Below are 22,500 nucleotides of genomic sequence, written 5' to 3' on the forward strand. Positions count from 1 at the left end.
TGCGTGTGTGTGTGTGTGTGTGCGTGTGAGCGTGTGTGTGTGTGTGTGTGTGTGTGTGTGAGTGTGTGTGTGTGTGTGTGTGTGTGTGTGTGTGTGTGAGTGTGTGTGTGCGAGTGAGTGAGTGTGTGAGTGTGTGTGTGTGAGCGTGTGTGAGTGTGAGTGCGTGTGTGTGTGTGTGAGTGTGCGTGTGAGCGTGTGTGCGTGTGTGCGTGTGTGTGTGTGTGCGAGTGAGTGTGTGTGCGTGTGTGTGTGTGTGTGAGTGTGAGTGTGATCGTGTGTGCGTGTGTGTGTGTGTGTGTGTGTGTGTGTGTGTGTGTGTGTGAGTGAGTGTGTGAGTGTGTGTGTGTGTGTGTGCGAGTGAGTGTGTGTGTGTGTGTGTGTGTGTGTGAGTGTGTGTGAGTGTGAGTGTTCGTGTGAGCGTGTGTGCGTGTGTGTGTGTGTGCGAGTGAGTGTGTGTGAGTGTGTGTGTGTGTGTGCGTGTGTGTGTGTGCGAGTGAGTGTGAGTGTGTGTGTGTGTGTGAGTGTGCGTATGATCGTGTGTGCGTGTGTGTGTGTGCGAGTGAGTGTGTGAGTGTGATCGTGTGTGCGTGTGTGTGTGTGTGTGTGTGTGTGTGTGTGTGTGTGTGTGTGTGAGTGAGTGTGTGAGTGTGTGTGTGTGTGTGTGCGAGTGAGTGTGTGTGTGTGTGTGTGTGTGTGTGTGTGTGTGTGTGTGAGTGTGTGTGAGTGTGAGTGTTCGTGTGATCGTGTGTGCGTGTGTGTGTGTGCGAGTGAGTGTGTGAGTGTGCGTGTGATCGTGTGTGCGTGTATGCGTGTGTGTGTGTGCGAGTGAGTGTGTGTGTGTGTGTGTGTGAGTGTGCGTGTGATCGTGTGTGCGTGTGTGTGTGTGTGTGCGAGTGAGTGTGTGTGTGCGTGTGTGTGTGTGCGTGTGTGTGTGTGTGTGTGCGAGTGAGTGTTTGCGCATGTGTGTGTGTGTGTGTGTGTGTGTGTGTTTGTGTGCGAGTGAATGTGTGCGTATGTGTGTGTTTGTGTGCGATTGAGTGTGTGTGTGTGTGTGTGTGTGCGAGTGAGTGTTTGCGCGTGTGTGTGTGTGTGTGTTTGTGTGCGAGTGAGTGTGTGCGCGTGTGTGTGTGTGTGTTTGTGTGCGAGTGAGTGTGTGTGTGTGCGTGTGAGCGTGCGTGCGTGTGAGTGTGCGTGTGTGTGCGTGTGTGCGTGCGAGTGTGTGTGTGTGTGTGTGTGTGTGCATGTGTGTGTGTACTGTGCAGATGAGCCCTCGTGGGAGCAGGGCCGGGTTGCTCATGTAGGTCCGCGCGCGTGTGTGTGTGTGTGTGTGTGTGTGACAGACTGTGAAATGACGTGTTGCGCGGCTGGGCTGCACCTGGGCCCTTCAGTCCTGATGGATCGGTTTGGTCATGTGTAATAGCCCCATCTGCCGCTCCTTGTTTTTCTTTTTTACTGATAAACACTGATCCCAGCGGCTGAGCCTCATCAACTGGACTTTGCCGTTTCATGACCGGAAAAGAAAGACGCAGCGGTGAGGTTGGGTTGTTATTAAAAAAGTGTGAACAAATGAAAAGTCGGATGCGATTTTAAACCGTATCCTTGGAGACAAGTTGCTGCATGCATTGCGAGCGACAGTCTGCATGTGTGTGTGTGTGTGTGTGTGTGTGTGTGTTAATGAGCAGCGCACATCTCACTGAAGGGTTTTGGAGCTCAGCTTCATTATGACTTTTATTACAGCCAGGAGTTTCTGTAACCAAGCCAATTCTTAATTAAAGCCACTCACATCATGCTGTAGTAATTAAGGTCTGCATTAATTAAGCTTTTTTTTTTTTTAAGGTTTTTTTTTTTCTCAATGCTCTCGTGTCATCCGATGTCAACCGTTCCGGGATCGAATGCAAAAACTCTATATCGTAAGGAAAAAGTTTTGGACTCGCGCTCACTGATCATATCTGTGCATTTTGATAGCTAATTAGGCTTCGGAGAACATCGAAAGCTGCATTCTTCATCATAAAACGTAATAATTAATGACATTCCAACAAAGAAAAATATGTAAATGAGCGCTCATTAGCATTTTCATATTCAGCTTCGATAATGCTTTTGCTGACAAGGCTGTAATTAATGAAAATGCATGTCGCAGGCAGGAGATTGGATCGGCATCATTCCACGCACAATTCCCAAATGCTGGCATTATGGAAAACGAGGAGTGCTGCCAACTTTTGGGGGCGAGAAAAAAACTGAAAGCATCGTATGCAAATGAGATGCTGGCATCGAACGCTTAACCCTTTACAGACCGAACGCGCCAATCCCATCCGGCCTGATGTGTGTTTAAAGAGACATTGAGACGGGCTGCTGGGAATGTCGTCATGCATTTGGGAATCCGCAGACGCACGCTGAGCCATGTTGTGTGTGTGTGTGTGTGTGTTGCTGGGGTGTTTGACGGCTGCTGAAGACACACAACAGTGTCACGCAGTTGTGTGTCCTTGAGTTAAAACACAAGAACTGATGGAAAAACCACCTTTAAAGAGGAATTCTGCTGCATAACCCACAATGCATCTGATTAGAGCTTCTGAAAAATATTACTGTCTACTGCATGTCTGTAGCATGCATGATGTCACATGACTTCATTAATGTTTCATGTTTAATTCAAGCGTCTCATAAATAGACGAAGTTATTTTAAATCTTTGGAATATTTATAAGCGTCAGAATATCTGAACTCTCGTACTTATTTTTTATTTTATGTTGCATTCTACATTTTGAAACAATGTAGCATTCTACCGAATTCTACAGTTTGAAACAGTGTAGCATTCTACTATATTCTACAGTATAACAGTACAAATGGTGCTTTATGAGTAAACAAAACTATGTTAATTTCAGTTTTCTGTATGTTTGTAGTTTATTCAAGCAATTCACGTGGAAGGAGATTTTGATAAAACCACGATTGATTTTATATCTTCACCCTAGAAATGGGAGGCTGAATGCATTGCATTATGGGAGACCGTCATATGCTGCATGCTATAGATTTGCATGCATACAATAATAACATGCATACTGCAGAATGAGCAGCACACACACACACACACATGTTCAAGTGAGTCAGACCAATGGCGTTTGTTTCCTTCAGCAGGGTCGTGACCTGAATTTGTCACAATTTTGTTAATCTCATGCATTAAAAACACAGAAAAGCAGGATAAACGAGTATAACGGGAAACAATAAGCAGTAAATGAAAAGATCCCGGTGCGGAAGCTCTCCGTGAGAGAGAGAGAGAGAGAGAGAGAGAGAGAGAGAGGGGGAAGTGTGTTAATCTCGACCGTGGGATATGACAGACTGACGTGCCGATCTCATCCTCCAGCTCTGTTTGACTTCAAGTTTCATCAGAGAGAAAGAAACTAACTCGTTTTTCTTTCTTTGATTTTCTTAACCAGGTTAAATGGATGTGATGAGACAAAAGTTGAAATGTTACACTGGGATTCTGTCTCAAATAATTGCCATATTCTGAACAGTAAACCAATCGTAACAATTCTGCAGTATGTATGTGAATTTAAAGTGTGCGAGGAATAAAAAAAAACAGATACCATTTACTAAATTCTAACACTACATGAGAGACAGTTTTCCCACAATGCAATGCTCTCATGGACCTTCCATTTCCAGTGTGAGGAATAAACCAAGCAATTAGTGTTTTTATGATTTGCATTAAATTAGATGACAAATTCTAAATGGCCCTAATAATGTAGCATTCTGTTATTTTCTACAGTTTGAAACAATGTAGCATTCCACACTATTCTACGGTTTAAAACATGTAGTATTCTACTGCATTCTACAGTTTAAAATGATGTAGCATTCTGTTGCATTTTACAGTGTAGCATTCTATCATACTCTACCGTTTAAAACAAAGTAGCATTCCCCTGTATTCTTCTACAGTTTTTTTAAATGTAGCATTCTGTTATATTCTACAATTTAAAAGTGTAGCATTCTTTTGTGCTCTAAAGTTTAAAACAATGTAACATTCCGCTGTATTCTAGAATTAAAAAAAATGTAGCATTCTGTTGCATTCTACAGTTGAAAGGATTTTTGTTCTGCATGCTGCAGTGTTTGCATTCCACTCTGAACATAGATGTTATTTTAAAATTAAAAAATTTATATTTTTTTACTTGTCTGTTATTATTAATTCTTGCCGTTAAAAAAACATCTGTGGCAAAAGTTAAGGCACATGCAGCACTTAAGAACCATCTGAATGTGTCGATTCAGTGCTTTCAGCACAATGGAATTGCGGGAAATTCAAGTGCACTATAGTGTGGGCATTTTCCATTCATGGCGCTTTCGTGGAGCCTAAAGCCGCCGCGTGCGCTCCGAGGTGACACATGCGGAAAAGTTGGCCTCTCCGTGTGCTTTTTGAAGTGAAAGGTTATTTGCATCCTGTCGTGAAGGGAGTGTTTCCACTAATCCTGTCGGGTAAAGAAAAAGAGACGCGCTGTGTCAGGATCTTATCCCGCTCCTGAAAGAAAGGGTCACGGCAAATCCTGCAGGACACGAGTAAACCCGCCGAGAGACATTCAGAGACCTTCACCTATGCTCTCTCTCTCTCTCTTCTTTCTCTCTCTCTCTCAGTCCGCCTCCACAGGGCCGTCGAAAGGCAGGGTTTGAACGGCGTGGGTTTTGGGACAGTGGTAGATTTGTTTGAGCTCAAATCTGCAGTCCAGGCGTTCAGGGTTTTTAAGCCACTCGAGTGTTTATGTGTCTGTATTTAATTTAGTGCTTCATTTGAATGACAAAAGAATTGAATAAGCATTTGCATGGTGGTGGCGGCAGTGTTGGCCCTTGAATAAATACAGATAAAAAGTGCAAAAGTTTATTCCAGACTCGTATTTCTCTGAGCTCAGCACGGCGTGCTTTTCTTCTGGGTTTGCAAAATCCATCTTGATAAGGTGATGCTATATATTTTTTTACAGTGTTAAAAATTACTAGTAGGTTCTATATTGAGATTTAATTCTGTCTCTTTATTTATAGATATATACAGTGAACTGCATGATATAAAATGGCGCGTTAAGTTGCAGTGAAATGGGCCGAGCCGTCTGCTCACATCCAAAGCTCTTTTGTTCTGTGCGTAACGTCTGGCATGGCCAAACTGGCACAGATGCCACACAACATCTGTCATGCCTGGCATCACACACACACATACAAACAATAAACCATACACACACTAGGACATACACTAAATCCTCACGCAACACACATCAGCTCGCGGTTTTTGTGTGTGTGTTTTACACTGAAAAACCCATTGAGCAGCCGTTTGCATACAGAATTCTGTTTAAAATGTGTCGGATTGGTTGCAATTTTTTGCATGTAATAATTGTAATTATTAGAAATTAATTTGAAAATATAAACACGATATAACATGGTTTGCTAATTATATTTTTAATTATTAGATATATTTAAATGTTGTAAATGACATTGTTAGCAAATAATATTTGTAATTACTAGAAATGCATATTTATATATATATATATATATATATATATATATATATATATATATATAATACATTTTAAATAGTAGTTGACGTCATAAACACAAAATTCACTCTTAATACTTGTCATTATTTCTCTGTTGCAGTTATAATTATAACGTTTGTAATGTTTTTATATTATATTAACGCATCAATAAAATCAGATTTTGTGTTTTTTCAATAGTTATTTATTTTTTATTTAGTTTAATTTTTTTCTAAACTTAGAAAGTAGATTTTGTTTAAAAGATAGATAGATAGAGATGTGAGTATGATGTCTCTTAATCGGGATCTTCTTCACTCTTCACGGGTGTTAATCATGTTTCTGCTCTGAGGGACGCGACCTTTGACCTCCCCCCGCGTGGCCCCTCGCCGGGGTAAAACGAGGGCGTTTCGGGATGTCAAGACGTGTGATCAGGCGTTCCAACCTTGAAACCCTGTTAAACGTCTCATTTTCACAGAAGCGTGTGTGTTGTGTAACGTACTCAAACAGGAAGTAGGTTGCTTTCTGCATGTCATTATCTTTCTCCAGCTGTTCAGCTGCTGTTTTTACCCACAAGCCCCTGCTGCTGAGGCTCATTATATTCCCTGCTTATACACATTTTCTCATCCTCTTTAATTATATCAGCCTTTCAGGTGTGAGTGGTCTGAGTCAAAGCTTCTACAGACACTGAATGGTCCATCTGAATGTTAAAATAAACTAAATAGTATAAATAAATAAATGAAAGTTAAATAAACTAAACCCAAAACCATAAAAACTTGAAAATAAATCCCTTGAAATAAATGTTAACTGAAATAAAAATATATTTATACAAAGCACACAACAAATTTACTAAAACTTATAAAGTAAAAATAAAAATATAAAAATTCTAAATATTAAAAAAATTATAATGATACTAAAATAACTAAACTAAATAGCTAAAAAAAATGTTACTTGAAAAAAAGATAAATAGTAATTATATATTATATTGTATGCTTTTTATATAATAAATAAATTTATTCTTTTTTTGTTTTATTATCACCTTCAAGTGATACATTTCAGAACATGTTGCTTGGCTTCCATTTGTATTGTCTTGCATTTGGTAGCTCCGCCCACAGTGGAATCTCATTGGCCCAAACAACCGTATATTGTAAACGGAATGTGTTCTGATTGGCTGTGGTAGTGTCTCATTGTTTTGTATAAGAAACAAAGTTAGAAGGTTAATAATCAGTCATTTTAATGTCTTTTTGGTTGCTTTTATCATAGTAACAGTAACGGATATTGTGCGGATACTGTGTGTTCTGTGTCAGAAGTGGTATAAGCTGTAGACTATCAATTAAATAAACAAACGAACAGATAAGTGTGCGAGGATGAGGGAAAGACACAAGCTTGAGGAAGTGATGCTGGATTGGAGACTGCAGCCAAACACCTTAATTGTGATGCATTCTCGTGGTTCGCTCCTGAATGAAGTTTCCTGCTCTGATGCCATATGGTGTCGCATGCAACATTTAACTTGTCAGCTGTAATGGATTGTTCTGGAAGCAGATTTTAGCTGTAAGCGCCACAAAGAACTAAAGAAAGTTCTTCATATGTTAAAGGTTCTCTCTGGAACCATTTAGACAAAAAGGTTCTTCTATGGCATCGTGAACCACCTTTATTTTTAAGAGTGTACCACAGAAAATGAGTTTATGTGGAATGCACCAGAAAAACAATGCTTTTATAAATTATTCTTCGGTAAAATTATTTTTGTTTCATGATTTAGGGCTATAACGTGCAAAATAATTGATATTGTAATATTATATATATTGATTTTATTATATCTTAATTCCATATAATTTACATTAATGCTATTTGTTAATTTTAACAATAAAATATTTATTTATAAACACACTTTATTTAAAAACACACTTTGCTACAATTGTGTACACACATTTTATATTTAAAATTATTATAAAATCAGTGTCCATTTCTCCCTAAACACACACACACACACACACATGTGCTTCCCAACAATCCAGATGTCTCGCAGAAGTCACGTCTCAGGTGTGTGAAGCGTCTGACGTTTGTGACGCGCCGACAGGAGATGAACTTTCAATTTCGGAAGAAATGAGTGAGAATAGAAGGTTCCATTTGTTAACATTAGTAAAGTACATTGCTTAACACACGGAAAACTATATTATATATATATAATTTTTACTCGAAAATTGCTAGTAATTTTCACAAAAATTAAGCAAGTGCACTGAATGTGAAATTTTGAAGTAGAAAAACTAAGTCTTGTAAAATGCACTGCAATAATGTGCTTTATTAACTACGTTGAAAAATCATTTTAACAGTGCATGAACTGGCAATGAAATATATTAATCTTAGTTAAAGTTAATTGAATTATTATTATTATTATTATTATTATAATTATACAAATCAACATTTTTATCTTAAAAACTAGGTGTTATTAAATTATTATATTTTCCAAAAGTATTTATTATTTAATGTGATATTATAAAACGAGCCGACTTTGATATTAACGAATTGCAAAAATCACATAAACAAATTAGTTCTACATAATTATGACTAATTAAATGTTGTTTATTTTAACATTTACTAATAATTATATTATTGAAATCGAAAGTTTTATCTGTTAACGTTACTAAATTGACATTAAATAGCAATGAACGGTTGTATTTTTTTATTAACTAAAGTGTATTTCTAATATTGTAAGTTAATGCATTGACTAATAGGATCTTATTGTAAGGTTTGACAAGATCACAAATGAGATCTCGATTGTTTCAGCAAGATCAGTCGAGGTTAAATTGTTCAAAAGAAAAAGAGCGATTGATGATGTCAGTTTCAAATGATAAATGATGTCACTGATGTGCATCATTCACTGAGTTTGAGTTCATGCATCTTTTAGGCAAAGCTTAGTCTTCAATGAAGCGTAACTGAGATCTCTATCAAGTCTTCTGAGCTATAAAAGAGCGGTTTGAGACTGAGAGGTGTTTTATATTCTGTGTGTTGTGCACAGCGCTCTGTGTGATTACTCTAATCAGAGCCGCTGCCAAAGCTTCTGAACCCAATGGAATGAGCCCCTCTCCACCTGGATGAGGTCCGTGCCAGACCGCACACGTGTGTCCATCCTGCACCCCCCGCTGTGACCCGCCATCTGCCCCCCCGCCTTTCTGGGTTCTGGGAGAGAACAGGGCTGAGACACGTTCCTCCGCAGGCCATGAATGTCAACAGAAGTTCTGGGAAGTTTGGGAATGTGGCACAGTTTGGAAATGAACCAGTGTTGTTTGGTTCCCAACGATCTTCAGAACATCTTTTATGTTCCATGGAAAAACAAAAGTCAGGTTTTGAATGATAAGAAGGGTGAAGCATCCTATCACGCGTCTCTAAATACAATCTACGTTTATTGAAGTATGTTTAACAAGAAAATATAGGTTTTTAGGCTTTCGACTGAATTGCTTGTTTAACTTGCCGTTTCTTTGTAATAATTTGATAATTCTGTCTTTGTTCAATCATTGCAGTTTCTGAGTGAAAACGGTTTTTACACCAAATTTATTTTCAGTGTAAAGTATTAAAGTCCAATTTTTTCGATGATATTGGATCCGGAGGTATTTTTCACTTTTTTTTTTATGTAAAGAAACCAACGAGTTGCATCAAAACACTGAAAAAAACGAATTGTGAAGGCATTACCAATTTAACTCAGAAATTGCTAGTAAGTTTAACATAGTTATTAAGAACTGGCAAGTAACACGTTGAATTAAGTGTGAAGTAGAAAGAATTCTATTTTTTTTAATAGAAAGACTTAAATTGTATTTCCAAACAAGTTTTATTTGCAACTTAGAAAAATCGTCTTCTGTATTATTTATTTATTTTTTGCAGTGCATTACAAAGATTTTAAGCTAAAAAGTTTCTTAAAATCAGAAACATAGGTACAATTCCATGAAGCATTGCAAACCACATAACAATGGAGAAAACAAACAAACAATTGATTTAAAAATGTTGATTATGTACATGGAAACAACTTAAGTGGGAAATATGTGCATGCATACAAAATATGTCAGTATATACTGAGTCTATTACATCATTGGCAGTGCTTTAATTAAGTGGGCGGGTTTGTTTGATGCGATTTGCTTGTGATTTTGATTAGTGGTGATATCTATGCAGAATCCCTTTTAATGTAGCTCCAACAGGAATTCTGCTGTTTAATTAGATTATGTAGATCTAATTAAAGTTTGTTGATAGTTGATCAACAGAATAGGAGTACAATGCAGCTGTTTCGCATTGGATCGACCAATCAGACAGGAACAGAGCTGATAGGTTCATAATGAGGATGACATCACGATGAAGTCGGCGGCTCATTGGTCAGTTTCAGATCTTATTCTCAGTGCAGTATGGCACAGGTTTCCCAGACTCCTCGGCAGCTGTAGCCGCTTCCTCCAGCTGTTACAGGCACATCACCTGCACACACACACACACACACACACACACACACACAACAAGCCACCGCAGGTCCATTATTACTGCCACCGGGGGAGGCAGAGGAGCCATTAGAGACCCTGGGAAAGAGGAAACACACACACACACACACACACACACACACTGTTTATAACATTCACTCTATTACCGAACATGAGACACTCTCCACATTCATATTCCTGGACTTGTGAAGGATTCGTCAGTGATGTTATTTTAAAGAATAAATCATTTGTCTTCATAATCTTTCATCCAAACTTAATAACTCTGAAAAATTATCAAGAAAAACAATATTAACCAAATAAATACACATATTAGCTTCAATGCCAGGTGCCTTTAAAAAAGAAAACAGTGTCAGTTTTGTGAGTGAATCTCTCCCTGAATAAATATACTGATGGAAAGAATAAAGATAGCTCATGGATTAATTAAAGGTCTTGGAGCTTTTTACGTGAACAGATCACACTGTCTGTCACTGTGTTTTATTTTCTGGCAGTATCCTCTTATAGTTACTTATTAGGACTCAGTCTGACTATTAATTGTGTGTGTGTGTCTTCTCCAAAGCTGTTCCACTTCTTGCTTTCATCTGAATTTCTGCCTGAGTTTTGAGTGTTTCTCAAACAGGTGCTGGACAGCAGCAAACATGTTGACGTGTTTTCACCTCTCTTCTTCTGTCTTTGTTCTGCTTCTTCAGTCAGTCTAATACTCGAGGAGAAGTTACTTGACAGTCGCTTTCACACTGACATGAATGTGTATATTTGTGGATTTTAGTGTCTAGCTGTGCTAAAATAATGAAAGAAAAAATACACACATTTAAGTAAATGTAAGTTGAGTATTGTATAAGTAAATTACATAATATATAAATAGAAATAAACAAAAATTAATATATATATATATATATATGCATTACATGTATATAATAAAATAAATGTATACACTTGTTTATTTACACATACACACACATAGGATATTAATATACATTTGTCGATTTTTTTTATTATTAATATTAATATTTTATCATTTGCTTATATTGCATGTGTTTATGGTTGCAATAAGGTGTAAAGTTTCCATTAAATTTCGGAAATATTCCAGAATTTTTGTAAACTTCCCAGGATTTTTTTTTTCATGGATTTTTTTGGAAAGTTTCTGGAAATGTTCCACCCCTTTGCAACCCTACATGTGTTATTTATTTATTTATTTATTTATCACAGCCAGACATGAATTCATATCCAAAAAACATAGTCCATAATTCTGAATTTTATGGGTTATATCCAAATTTTACCACATTAAATTCGGATATAACATCAAACATCTGATATCACATTACATTCGGAAATAAGACTATTTCACCTGCATTGGCTGCTGCATGAAGTGTTTACAAAACTTCCAGAAAAGTTGAGAAGGGTCCAGTGTCACATTGAGCTGCAGTCATTCTTCCAGCGTGTTGTAATTCAGCTGCATCATCAGTAGCGAATATATTGCTCTTTATTATTAATCAATGCTTAAATTATCAGGATATTTTTCTGAACTGGACTCTATTTTATTTTCCAGTTAGATCAACTCACAGGCTAAAATGAATTCAAAAGGAAATTTTTTTTAATTGAAGACTATTAAACAAGCTTATTCAAATCTGTGATTTCCTTCTATAACTCCTCTAAAGTCATAATGTTGTTAAGTCATTATGTTGTTGGGTGTTGTTAAAGCCTTTTTATTACATTTAATCTAACGTTTCCGATGCCTGTTAGAGCTTCTGTATGGCGTCTAGAATCAGGGGCGTCGGACTGGGGGTAAAACCAGTACTGATTACCAGGGCCCCAAAGGAAAAGAGGGCCCTTGAAAAGTCTGGAATATATATTTTCAAGGAGGGGGGGTTGGGGGGGGGGGGCAATAGGACTGCCTATGCACAGGGCCCGGGATCTTGTGCAGCACCCCTGTCCAGAATACAGTATTTCACTTCTGTTTTCTTAAACACACTTTGGCAAGAAACATGCCCCGTTCCTAAGCTCTTAAGGAGAAAAATTCAAAACGAGGAGACGTTTAAATTAATTTGTTTTCAGGCATTTGCTGTGAGATTCTTGAAGGAGATGAGCCTTATCGTATCAAAGCACGGTCGAACTGCGCTTTGCCTTCAGTCACAAGTGTTTAACGCTAGTAATTGTTCTGACAGCGAGTCGATGCGCTCTTTCCAAAAAAGAGGTATGCGGTACAAATGACAGCTCTCGACCTGTGCACTCGTCTCCTTGCTTCAAATATCCACGCAATGCAAACAGCGGCTTTCCCCTCATAAAGCAATGCAAATGTCGAGTTATCGGCGTTCCCGGCTAAGCCCTGTCAAACGTTCCCTTTTGGCACAGATCCCATTCTGTGTGTCTTCCTTATACAGTACAGATGTGAATGTTAAGACCATCTAAGCACTCACAAAGTAATATGGGGTGCTTTAGTGAGATGTTCCTTTGTTCATTGTTCGGCTAAATTGTCTTGTGATCTGTGATGTATTTTGCTGTTGGCATAATCCCCACTCCTGCTTCGTTTTGTGTTTTATTCCATATATAAATACAATGGAGAACATTGTTTCGGTTTTTAGATTCGACAAAAACAAGCACACGTTCCCATTGTGTGTCAGATATTGTGGAATCACGCAACAAATCCTTCGCAAAACAAAGAGGAACTAGAACAATGCAGCGTCTTTGTGTTAAAACACAAGACGCAAGAGAAAGGAGACAAAAGAGAACAGGCGCTGATGTTGATTATGAGATTTACAGAGGCACCAATACGAGAGTACCTGAAGATTCGACAGCTCTTCGTTTGCTTGCGTTTGCCATGGGGCTTTGGCACTGCAAACGCTGTCACCGAGCCAACCAAAAATCTGCAGTGTCTGCTGCATTTAAGCAGTAAACACACAGGCACGTGCACGCCAATCCATTTCCAACTTTTCCGCTCGCACATAATTGTTTAACTTTATAACTAATGCCAAAACTGTAACGCCGGCCGAGGTTAATTTTCCACCGCCTCAAACGTGCCAAATTTCCAAATGTATTCAAAGCGACGCAACCCCAGAATGCCACGACAAACTCATGTGCATTTGCCAAGCGCCTCCCTGAAAGGTGCGCGGTGATGTTTTAAGGTTTGATGATTATATTGATCTGCGTACGGGTCGGGGGTGTTTAATCAGGGCTGTTTTGCATGGCGCTCTCTGTCTGGAATGCAATCAAGAGCTTTCAAAGGAACCTAAGAAGTGCACGGCTCCCCCACTGGCACGGTGAATTTTAATGCCCCTCGATTGACTTTCGATAGCGTCCTGTGAAATGCAGTGCATCAGCTTAAGAAAAAAAAACAAACCTTGACGCTGGCAGGGTCGCACTGACGTGCAATGTGTAAAATGTATTTCTGATGTGGCATAGAGAGCAAAGGAGGACAGTGTTTTAGGGTGTTGTGCATGTGTGTTGTTTTTGAAGCTGGCTCCCTGCAGATCCGTGCCTTCTCCTTCTGTACCTTTCAGACTTTGTTGGCATGCTGGCTTGGAGCCCACTGATGTCATGGAAACTGTTGAATTGGTACGAGTGATTCATGTCTGTACGGCCTCCCCCACATGCAACGGGCTTTTTTTTAACCCTTCCCCCTGTTTTAAATAATTATCCTTGGTTTGCATTTCCACTCAGCCTCGCTGAACTCAAATGGACATAATGACAAGTCTAATGATGTGCTTTTGGGGTTAGAGAAGGTGTCTGTTTAGACTCTGACTCTGAGCGATTTCGGATCTGATAATAACTTGCACATTTGAACCCGCGGAGTGTGTGTGGTGTTAAACGTTTAGGCTTTGAGACATGAAAAGCTCTTTGAGCGCTTCTTTAAAGATGAACTTGGCATGAGAACACAGTGGCACGTCCAACCCCCGAACCTCGACCTTGACCAATCAGGGCTCTCCGGAGTTACCCATGTGCCAGCTTCACTTTCATAATTCTATCAGAGACGCCGCAGCACTCCGGCTCGTCTTCCAAAATGCACTACCTTGACTTTTTTCTGCGTCAAACTTCATCGAAGCCGATGTGCTGCTAAATGCATTTATGCTTTTTCTCATGGGAAATGTGCTGCATGTCAGGAGCTCCTTCAGCCAGCTGAAATGTATATATAAGTAAATGTATATAATTTTAGATACATTTATTATGTCATTTCCAAAAACATATTTTCTTTTGTGTGAAATATTGGTGTGTCCATACAGGCCTGAGCTGGGTTTTTCTTTCATGATCCCTGCAGTAATGTGTTGTTTAAGAGACAGTTATTAATTTAATATCTGCCATAATATCTCTCATAGCCCTATAACTGTGACTCCAGGAATATTTAGATTAGCTGTCAGATACGGTTAGTTACTGGAAAACAGCCGAGACCATCAGCAGTAAGAAAAGGCTCACTCAGATCTCTCTTTTTCTCGCAGTAAATGTGAAGTCCGTCCTGTTTTTGCACCTGCTCTCAGAGACGTCAGTGTCATATGCGGTTTATTGTTTCTTAAAGCTTCTCGCACAGTAAGATTATAAGAAAAATGTCACCTTGTGTGCATCTGAAAGTAGTTTGATTATAAATTAAATGTGTTCAGTTTTTTATGATGTTTGGCTATTAGTAATTAGTGTCTCATGTAAGAATTACATTGCATTGCATAATTTATAAACCGTTACATACAATCAGAAGCAAAGCTCATGTTGTTTTTATTAATTTACTTAATTTCATATTATGCTCTTTTGCAATTTGAGATTAATTATTTTTCCTTCATTTCAACATAAACAAAAGCATTAATATGTATGTGTTTGATTTTTTTCTCAACCAATGTTTTGTCAGTGCTGTCAGTCAGGATATTTGACTAATTTTCGCAGTATTTCTACAATGCATTGTATAGAATAAAGCCGGTTGTTTGGTATGCAGCCCGTGGCTTTGGCTGTGTTTCAAACGCGTCTCGGCTGGGTTTGTTGGGCCTGTGGTCTGGTTTATGTGCTCTCTGTGGCCGCAGGTTGTGCTGTGGAGGGTTGGAGATGAAGGACGGACTCGCTGCATCTCCCCGGGGCGAGAGAAGCATCCCATGAGCACAGACCACGCATCAAACGAGATTAAAACCTGAGGAAGCCCCGCCACGCTGGAGCCGTTTCATATTTGTTTTCCGTGCCGGGAAAGGGAGAGCAAAACATTGTGTAGCTTAATTTTCTCCAAGAAATTGCCTGTCAAGAGACATCATTTCTAAATTTTTGTTCATTATAAGCAGCCCTCAGCGCGTCTCCGGTTTTCCAAACTTAAGATCCGAATGTCTTTTTTTTACCAGTACAACCCAAATGAGTGACATTAACAGTTTTCCTGCTACAACAACTGTGTTTGTGCATTAAATCTCTGAAATGGTGTGTTTTTGTGGTTGTTTTGCATCTCTTCAGGCTGAATGTGATGATTTAAAATGGAAGAAAGTATCTATGATTATGGTTTGTTTAGCTTTAGGTGTGGAGGTTGTTTGAGGAAATACAAGCCTAATGTGTGTCCAAGATTAAGGCGATTTAATTAGAAATTATTACTTTTATTCAGCAACGATTGATCAAATGTGAGAGTAAAGACATTTATAGTGTTGGAAACGATTTCTATTTCAAATAAATTTCTATCAATCAAAGAATAAATTATTATAAATTGAGGGCTATATTAAAAAGATTTCTGAATCATCATGTGATACTGAAGACTGAAGTAATGATGGTTTTCATCGCAACAAAAAATGATATATCACAATGTATTCACATAGAAAACTGCTATTTTAAATGGTTATAATATTTCATATAAATAAATGTATATGTAAATAAATGCAGCCTTGGTCAGCAGAACAATATGTTCTCAAAAAAAAAACAAATTCAAATACACTGAATATATATCTGGAGACTATTTTAAAATATAAAATACTGTAAAGAACAAAGACTAAGAGAGATTATGTTCTTATTTCGAATCGGAACATCAAGGTATTTTTTTATCCTGCATCATATATATTTTTCATAATATTTCAGAGATTCTGTCATTGATCGTTTCCTTTTTATTCATGCAGTGATCATAAACTGCAATACAAATTACTTCATCTTTTTTAATTTGTCAGAATTATAAATTGATGTGTTGTGACATTTTGCGCATCTGATGAAGAAACAAATGTAAAACATTGTGACATATAAAGTGGATTTTTTTCTTCAGGCTGTATAACATGACAATCTCTGTGCTCTCTCTTTATATCTGAAGTTGAACGTTTAATTTGTGTGTTGTGTGATGCCTGTGGTTTGTGTATGGAGCAGATGTCTAATGTTCATGTCCTGTCGATCGCATGTCGCTTTTCTGATGAACTGCTTCAGAAGGGTTAAGCACATTTTTTATTCTGTCTCTCTATCTTTGTCTCTCTTTCTGTCTTTCTGTCCTCCCCCCGAAAAAACTCTGGCAGGGATGAATCCGGCTGCGTTTATTCTACTTGCTTGATCGCAGTTTGGCAGCGAGATGGTCTCAATCGTAGCTCTTTGTGTTATAATGATCACTTCTGAATGCAAACCAATGTTGTTGTTTTATGTGGTTTAAGCTAAAGATGTGCCACTGTTTTGGTCATGTGTTTTTTTTAAGATGAGTATGGTATGATAGATTGAACGTAATCTTCATTTTGTCAACCTGATTTATTAGCACAATGAGCTAAGGGCACAAACAAGCAAAATAGCAACTTGTTTTTGTACTTCCCAGCAGTTTTTTTCCTAAGGAAAACGTATGACGTCTGTATTTGGCATAACATTTACTAACGACAGCAATGATACGCAGCTGGTCCCGAGGAACTCCGGTGCAATGCAAACTCTGAATATAATCCATAATCTGCCAGTGTCGATGAGTCAGAGAGGGTTTGTCTTTGACTAGCTGATGATTATGAGCCAGTTATTATCCATAACGAAACCACTTATTCACGGGCACGTGTCCTCCCGTGTAATGAGGGGCTGTCATGCGTGTGCTGTCAAAACCGCAGAGAAACTTCACCGTGACTCAGGCGTCCTCGGGCAAACAGCAGGAGAAATCATCCTGTGCTAAAAGTCAGAAATCAGAGCAAAATGATATTATTAGCATTAAAATATCAGTGGATAAACAAAGACACAAACTAATGTGGGGACATGAGACACCAATGGCAGATCTGTGATGTTTAAAAGCAGACATTAGTAAGAAAACAGATGAAACAAATGTTTTTTTTTTCTTAAAAAAGCTTTAAAATGTCTTAATGTCATAAAAAGTTTTAATTATCAGCATGTAAGAGGTCCTAAATTTGGGGATAGAAGTACAAGAATTCCAGTGTGATTATTAAATCATATTATTAAACTTCAAAAATGAATGTGTTCGCTGCACATTTAATAGAAAAACATACAATATCGGTCAATCTCTAATACATATCTATTGATATAATGGTAAATAAAATAACAAAAACAATTTCAAAACACATGTATTTGCAGTTACCCTGTTGATTTTGCTTGAGATTTTAGGTTATTTTAATTATTTATTAGTGGAAAGAACATATCCAAAATACATATGTAAGTGTTTGTTTTATTACACATCTATTTACGTCTGTTGATTTAAATTCTGATGCATATCTTTAAAAGTTTTTTCTCCACTTCAGCAGCACTTACATAGACCAAAACTTAGAGATTTATTCCTCTCTGTATTCTGAAGGTTTTCACTGAGGGGTTTGTTCATATATCATTCACACTGATTTATATAACGTTTTACATCTAAAAATATGGTAAAAATGCATATATTTAAAGGCTGGAAGTTTGTTTGTCCACTTCAGCATCACTCACATGCATCAAAACTTAGAGTTTTATTCCTCTCTATATAATGAAGGTTTTTACTGAAGGATTTGTTCATGTGTCATTCACACTGATTTATTTTAACATTTATATAAAAACATATGGTTAAAATGCATGTTTTCAAAGGCTGTGAGTTTGTTTGTCCACTTCAGCAGCACTAACATTGACCAAAACTTAGAGTTTTATTCCTCTCTATATAATGAAGGTTTTTACTGAAGGATTTGTTCATGTGTCATTCACACTGATTTATTTTAACATTTATATAAAAACATATGGTTAAAATGCATGTTTTCAAAGGCTGTGAGTTTGTTTGTCCACTTCAGCAGCACTAACATTGACCAAAACTTAGAGTTTTATTCCTCTCTATATTCTGAAGGTTTTTACTGAAGGGTTTGTTCATGGGTCATTCACACTGATTTATATGGCACTTTGTTCCTAAAAATGTCTTTTTTCTGTTGTTATTTTTTTATTTATTAAGTGATTAAAAGATAAATCCAAAGTCATTTTTATGAAAACCTTGTAATATGTTACACACAAAACCAAACAATAATTTTCCATCAGGCTTTATCCAATATTCATATGTATTTTATGGAAATTGGTGCAAATTAATGCTAATTTAATTAGACGATGCCTCGTTTTCATATGTAAACATACTATTTCAGACATTTGGTAATACAACACAAATGTCTTAATGTACTGTGATATCTATCTAATATTGATTAGTTAACATTTTACTCTATTTACCTGTGTGTGTGTGTGTGTGTGTGTGTGTGTGTGTGTGTGTGTGTGTGTGTTTTGCTTAGAAGAATCCTGATTTATTTTCAGATTGTATGGATTTGTTCTATACGGACGTGCAGTGTTAATTTTATTCATTCAGGTCTTTAAATCTGAGTTCCAAAACAAGCTCAAGAATAAACTAAAGTAAAAGCAAACAAAAGAAAGGAAGAGCGAGAGGTGTACACATGCAGAATCGGTCCCCAGTGTGTATGTTTTTCCGGAGTGGCATTCCTGTCCTATTCTTGAATTCGTTCCCACTTCCAGATTCAAGGTTCTTTGGATTAGCAGATTTTATAAAAATGTGTGTCTGAATCCAGCAAAAAATTTCAGCATATCTCAAGGAAACACAACAACCGTCCTTGGAAACAATTACACATTCGAAAGAACAAGAAAGATGGTTTATGTCACTGATAAAGCGCATGGATCTCGCTAAATGTGATGTTTTCTGTGTATGAAATGTGTTTTGGACATTCATCATCTGTGTGCTGTCAGTGTTGAAATGAGCGCAGTGATCTTAATGTGCATTAATGTGCATCTTAATTCAGATCAATGCAGCAGATTTCACTGAGTGTTTGGACGCAGGTCATGCATGTGGTAGACGTTGACCTCTTGTTTGACCTTTGTGGATTCAGAGTGTTCTGGGATGCCACCTGGTAAATGTTCAGATCTAAACAGAGTACAATGATTCCTGTGTTGTTGTTTTCATATGGTATTAATGTTTTTTGTGCATTTTCTGTAACTGATTTAGCACATGTTTCCACCATGATATAAAACTAAGAAATTTACCACGGTAACCATAGTTTTTTCTGCCAAAATACCATAGTAACATTACAGTGTTAACTGGGTTTTAGCACCACTATTATTTAAAATGAAATGAAGCAAAAGCACAGACTCACATTAATTTTGTACAACTGTAACTGGATATTGTGTACATTACGGTTACTTTGGTACAGTTATTACTTTTTGAGCGATTAGTGTTGGAAGGTTTACATTGGTAAGTAGTTTTCTTGTCTTTATTTTGTCAAGCTGTTGAGGAGATTCCCCCCTTTCTTGTAAAGCACTTTGAGTACCCAGAAAAGCGATATATAAATTTAAATAAATAAAACAATTAATGTTTGGCCAGTTATAAAGCTCATTTTTCTTGTTTTACTCTATGCATACCATGGAAATTTAGAGCTAGTATCATTTTTAGTATTAAGTGAAGGTTTGCAGTATTACATAGTTTTGTTTTCATTTATTCAAATGGGTGTTTAACATATAAGTGTCTAGAAAACACAATTGCTTTCATCTTAACATTTGATGATTTTAGAGTTATAATGACTGTAGTATGTTTTTTGTTTTACGCTTTGGTTACACTGGTAGATTTTTGTGAGCAATTAGTGTTTAAAGATTTACATTATGTATGATGATTATTTTAGAGTTATGATGGTTGTATGTACTTTGTTTCACTGTATAGTAACTTCTATAGTAATTTTTAAAGGCAGTTTAAATATTAGTACTTAGCTTACTCTATAAGTCATTTTTTAAGGAGATTTTAGAGTTTGAAGGTTTACAGTACTAAACATCTTTGTTGTCTTTATTCAAACAGGCTTTTGATGCATCTAGTTTTTTTGTTTTACTATATGGTTATCATGGTACATTTTCGTAAGGTATAGCAGTGACTTTAGTAGTTTGTGTAGAGATTAGCACCGTTGTCTTATTCAAAAAGCCTACATTAAAACACATTTTGGAGGTTTCTAAAGCATAACAGAGAGTGAACTCAGGACGGTCAGAACAGAAACACAGGAGAACATGAGCAGGACTCTGTGATTGGGCTCATTCGATTATGACTGGATGAGGTCACAAGACTTTAACAATATTTGCTGTGTGTGTGTGTGTGTGTGTGTTTGGCGACAGTCCCGGCCTGGCCCAGTGCAGCTAAAGTCAGGACGCATTCAAGCATGTTCCTCTATATAATTAACAGCCTGTAGACGAGTGTTTGTGAGACATTGAGAAGGTCTTTATTCTGCTAATACCAGATCTCACATGCCTGCTTGCTTCCAAAGGAGAGGCCAAACCTCACAATTCTTTGTCTGCTTAACAGTCGCAACAACAAAACAAGTCAAACATCTTTATTCTCTCAAACCAGAGCAACTTAGCCGATGCTTGATTGTGTGCATTTGTTCGTCAAAGCATCTGACTGTAATAACCTGAGCTTGTGATGTTTCAGGCGTTTGTTACGTCGCTGATCTGTTTGTTTTGGCTTGTCCCTGTCGGTTTAAATGACTTTATTAAAAGCTTATGTTTAGACACTTGAAGAATAATTAATGAATGTGCTAATGATCCATCCTTTGTCTCTTTAAACAGGTAAAACAGAGCGAGCTTCATACTCTTATGGACGGGACTCCAGCATTCACGGCTGTCAGGTAAAATACTTGGATTAATGTAATACAGTATGTACTTCTTTAACAGCTCAAGAGTCTCAGTTGTGTCTCTGATGTTTGTCCTAAAGTGGGAGAAGCTGAATCAGGCTCAGATAAGTCACTAGTTATCATCCGGTAAGAGTCTGGAGGTGTTGAATAACTTTGTTTCTTGGCATACCTGATCACAGTTTGAGATGTTATTAACCTCTAGAGGAGACAGATCTGAGATTGCTTGGAGAAATATCTGACAGGGTCTGTGTGACACGTGTGATTAAAACCATAGAAATTATAAAAACTTGGAAAAGCATGGAAATATGTGTGTATATATATATCAAAAAAGCAAATAATTTATGCAGTTAGTTTATAGGTTTTCTAGGCTAGAAATGACTATGTGCTCATTCTTTCTAAAAAAAAATTAAATCTTTATTTGGTCATCGCAAATGACTTGAGAAGTCATGAAAAAATCATGAAAGTCTCAATTTGATCCCCTTTTAATCTCAGTGTTGTTTAGAAGATCATCATGACATAGTTTGTGATTTATTTTTATTTTCTAAAAGGAAAACCGTTAGTAATGTCAGCGCAGATAGTAGTTTTGCACTTCTTTATGTGAAATGCATGGTAAATGTGCTGTTTGAAGTGAATGGCAGCTGCTGGAGTTTCTGTAGTGGAATAAATAAATAAACAGGTTTGTTTGTAGTGCAGTCGTACCGTTAGCAGATGGCATCTGTTAAAGCACATATATGAATTCCTGCAGATCACCGTGTGTGTGTGTGTGTGTGTGTGTGTGTGTGTGTGTGTGTGTGTACGATCTCTCACCAGCCCATCATGTTTATATTAAAACCACATCAACTCTGGGGACCCACCGGTGGGTCCAATATTGCATATGCCTAATTCTCAAAAAATCAAAATAACAGCTGAAGTGGTTAAGAGACATATGGATGTTCAAACGCCTGATGCAGCATCAAAAATAGACCTGTTTCAATTCAGCCGCTCCATCCTGTGTTCATTTTAGCTTTTTGGATTCTACTTATTCGATTTTGTGTAGCTTGGAATTCTGGGAAGGGTGGGTGAATTAAATGAATAAACCTTAAGATGAAATTCACCCTCGATATATCACTGTGAGACGATCCTCATCTGCCTTCATCAGCTCATAATGCTCACATTTATCCTCACTATATTGCTTTTATAAAATAAAGTGGTGTTTAAAGCAGTCATCACTATTACTATTGCTCATATTAGGGCTAGTAATTAATTCTAATAGGTACACAACCCTAAAAATAAAATTAAAATATGTATCATTTTTTCTGAATTTAAAATAAAAAAAATTATTTTATTTTATTTTATTTTATTTTATTTTATCTTATTTTTATAGTTGTGCATCATTCAGAATTGAATTGTGAATGTTTTTCAAATCCCAGTTCAGTTCCTGAGTTGTAAATACAAACCAGAGGAAAAGAAAGTAAATAAAATACTTATTTTCTTTAACATTATTTCAGGTCAGTTCCTGAATTTGAACTGCTGTTGCAAATGTGATGGATAAA

The 22,500-nt window shown here is 37.2% G+C and overlaps 1 protein-coding gene across 5 annotated transcripts in view; it reads left to right on the plus strand.

Moving 5' to 3' along the window:
• Positions 1-22,500, plus strand: part of LOC132130887 (transcription factor 4-like) — a 139,884-nt gene that overhangs the window by 33,694 nt on the left and 83,690 nt on the right. For all 5 annotated transcript variants that reach the window (XM_059542739.1, XM_059542735.1, XM_059542740.1 and 2 more), the window contains exon 6: positions 20,904-20,962. In XM_059542739.1, the coding sequence (XP_059398722.1) occupies positions 20,904-20,962 (59 nt within the window). The remainder of the gene's footprint in view (positions 1-20,903; positions 20,963-22,500) is intronic.

This window comes from Carassius carassius, chromosome 47 (genome assembly GCF_963082965.1).
Source record: "Carassius carassius chromosome 47, fCarCar2.1, whole genome shotgun sequence".
Taxonomy (NCBI): domain Eukaryota; kingdom Metazoa; phylum Chordata; class Actinopteri; order Cypriniformes; family Cyprinidae; genus Carassius; species Carassius carassius.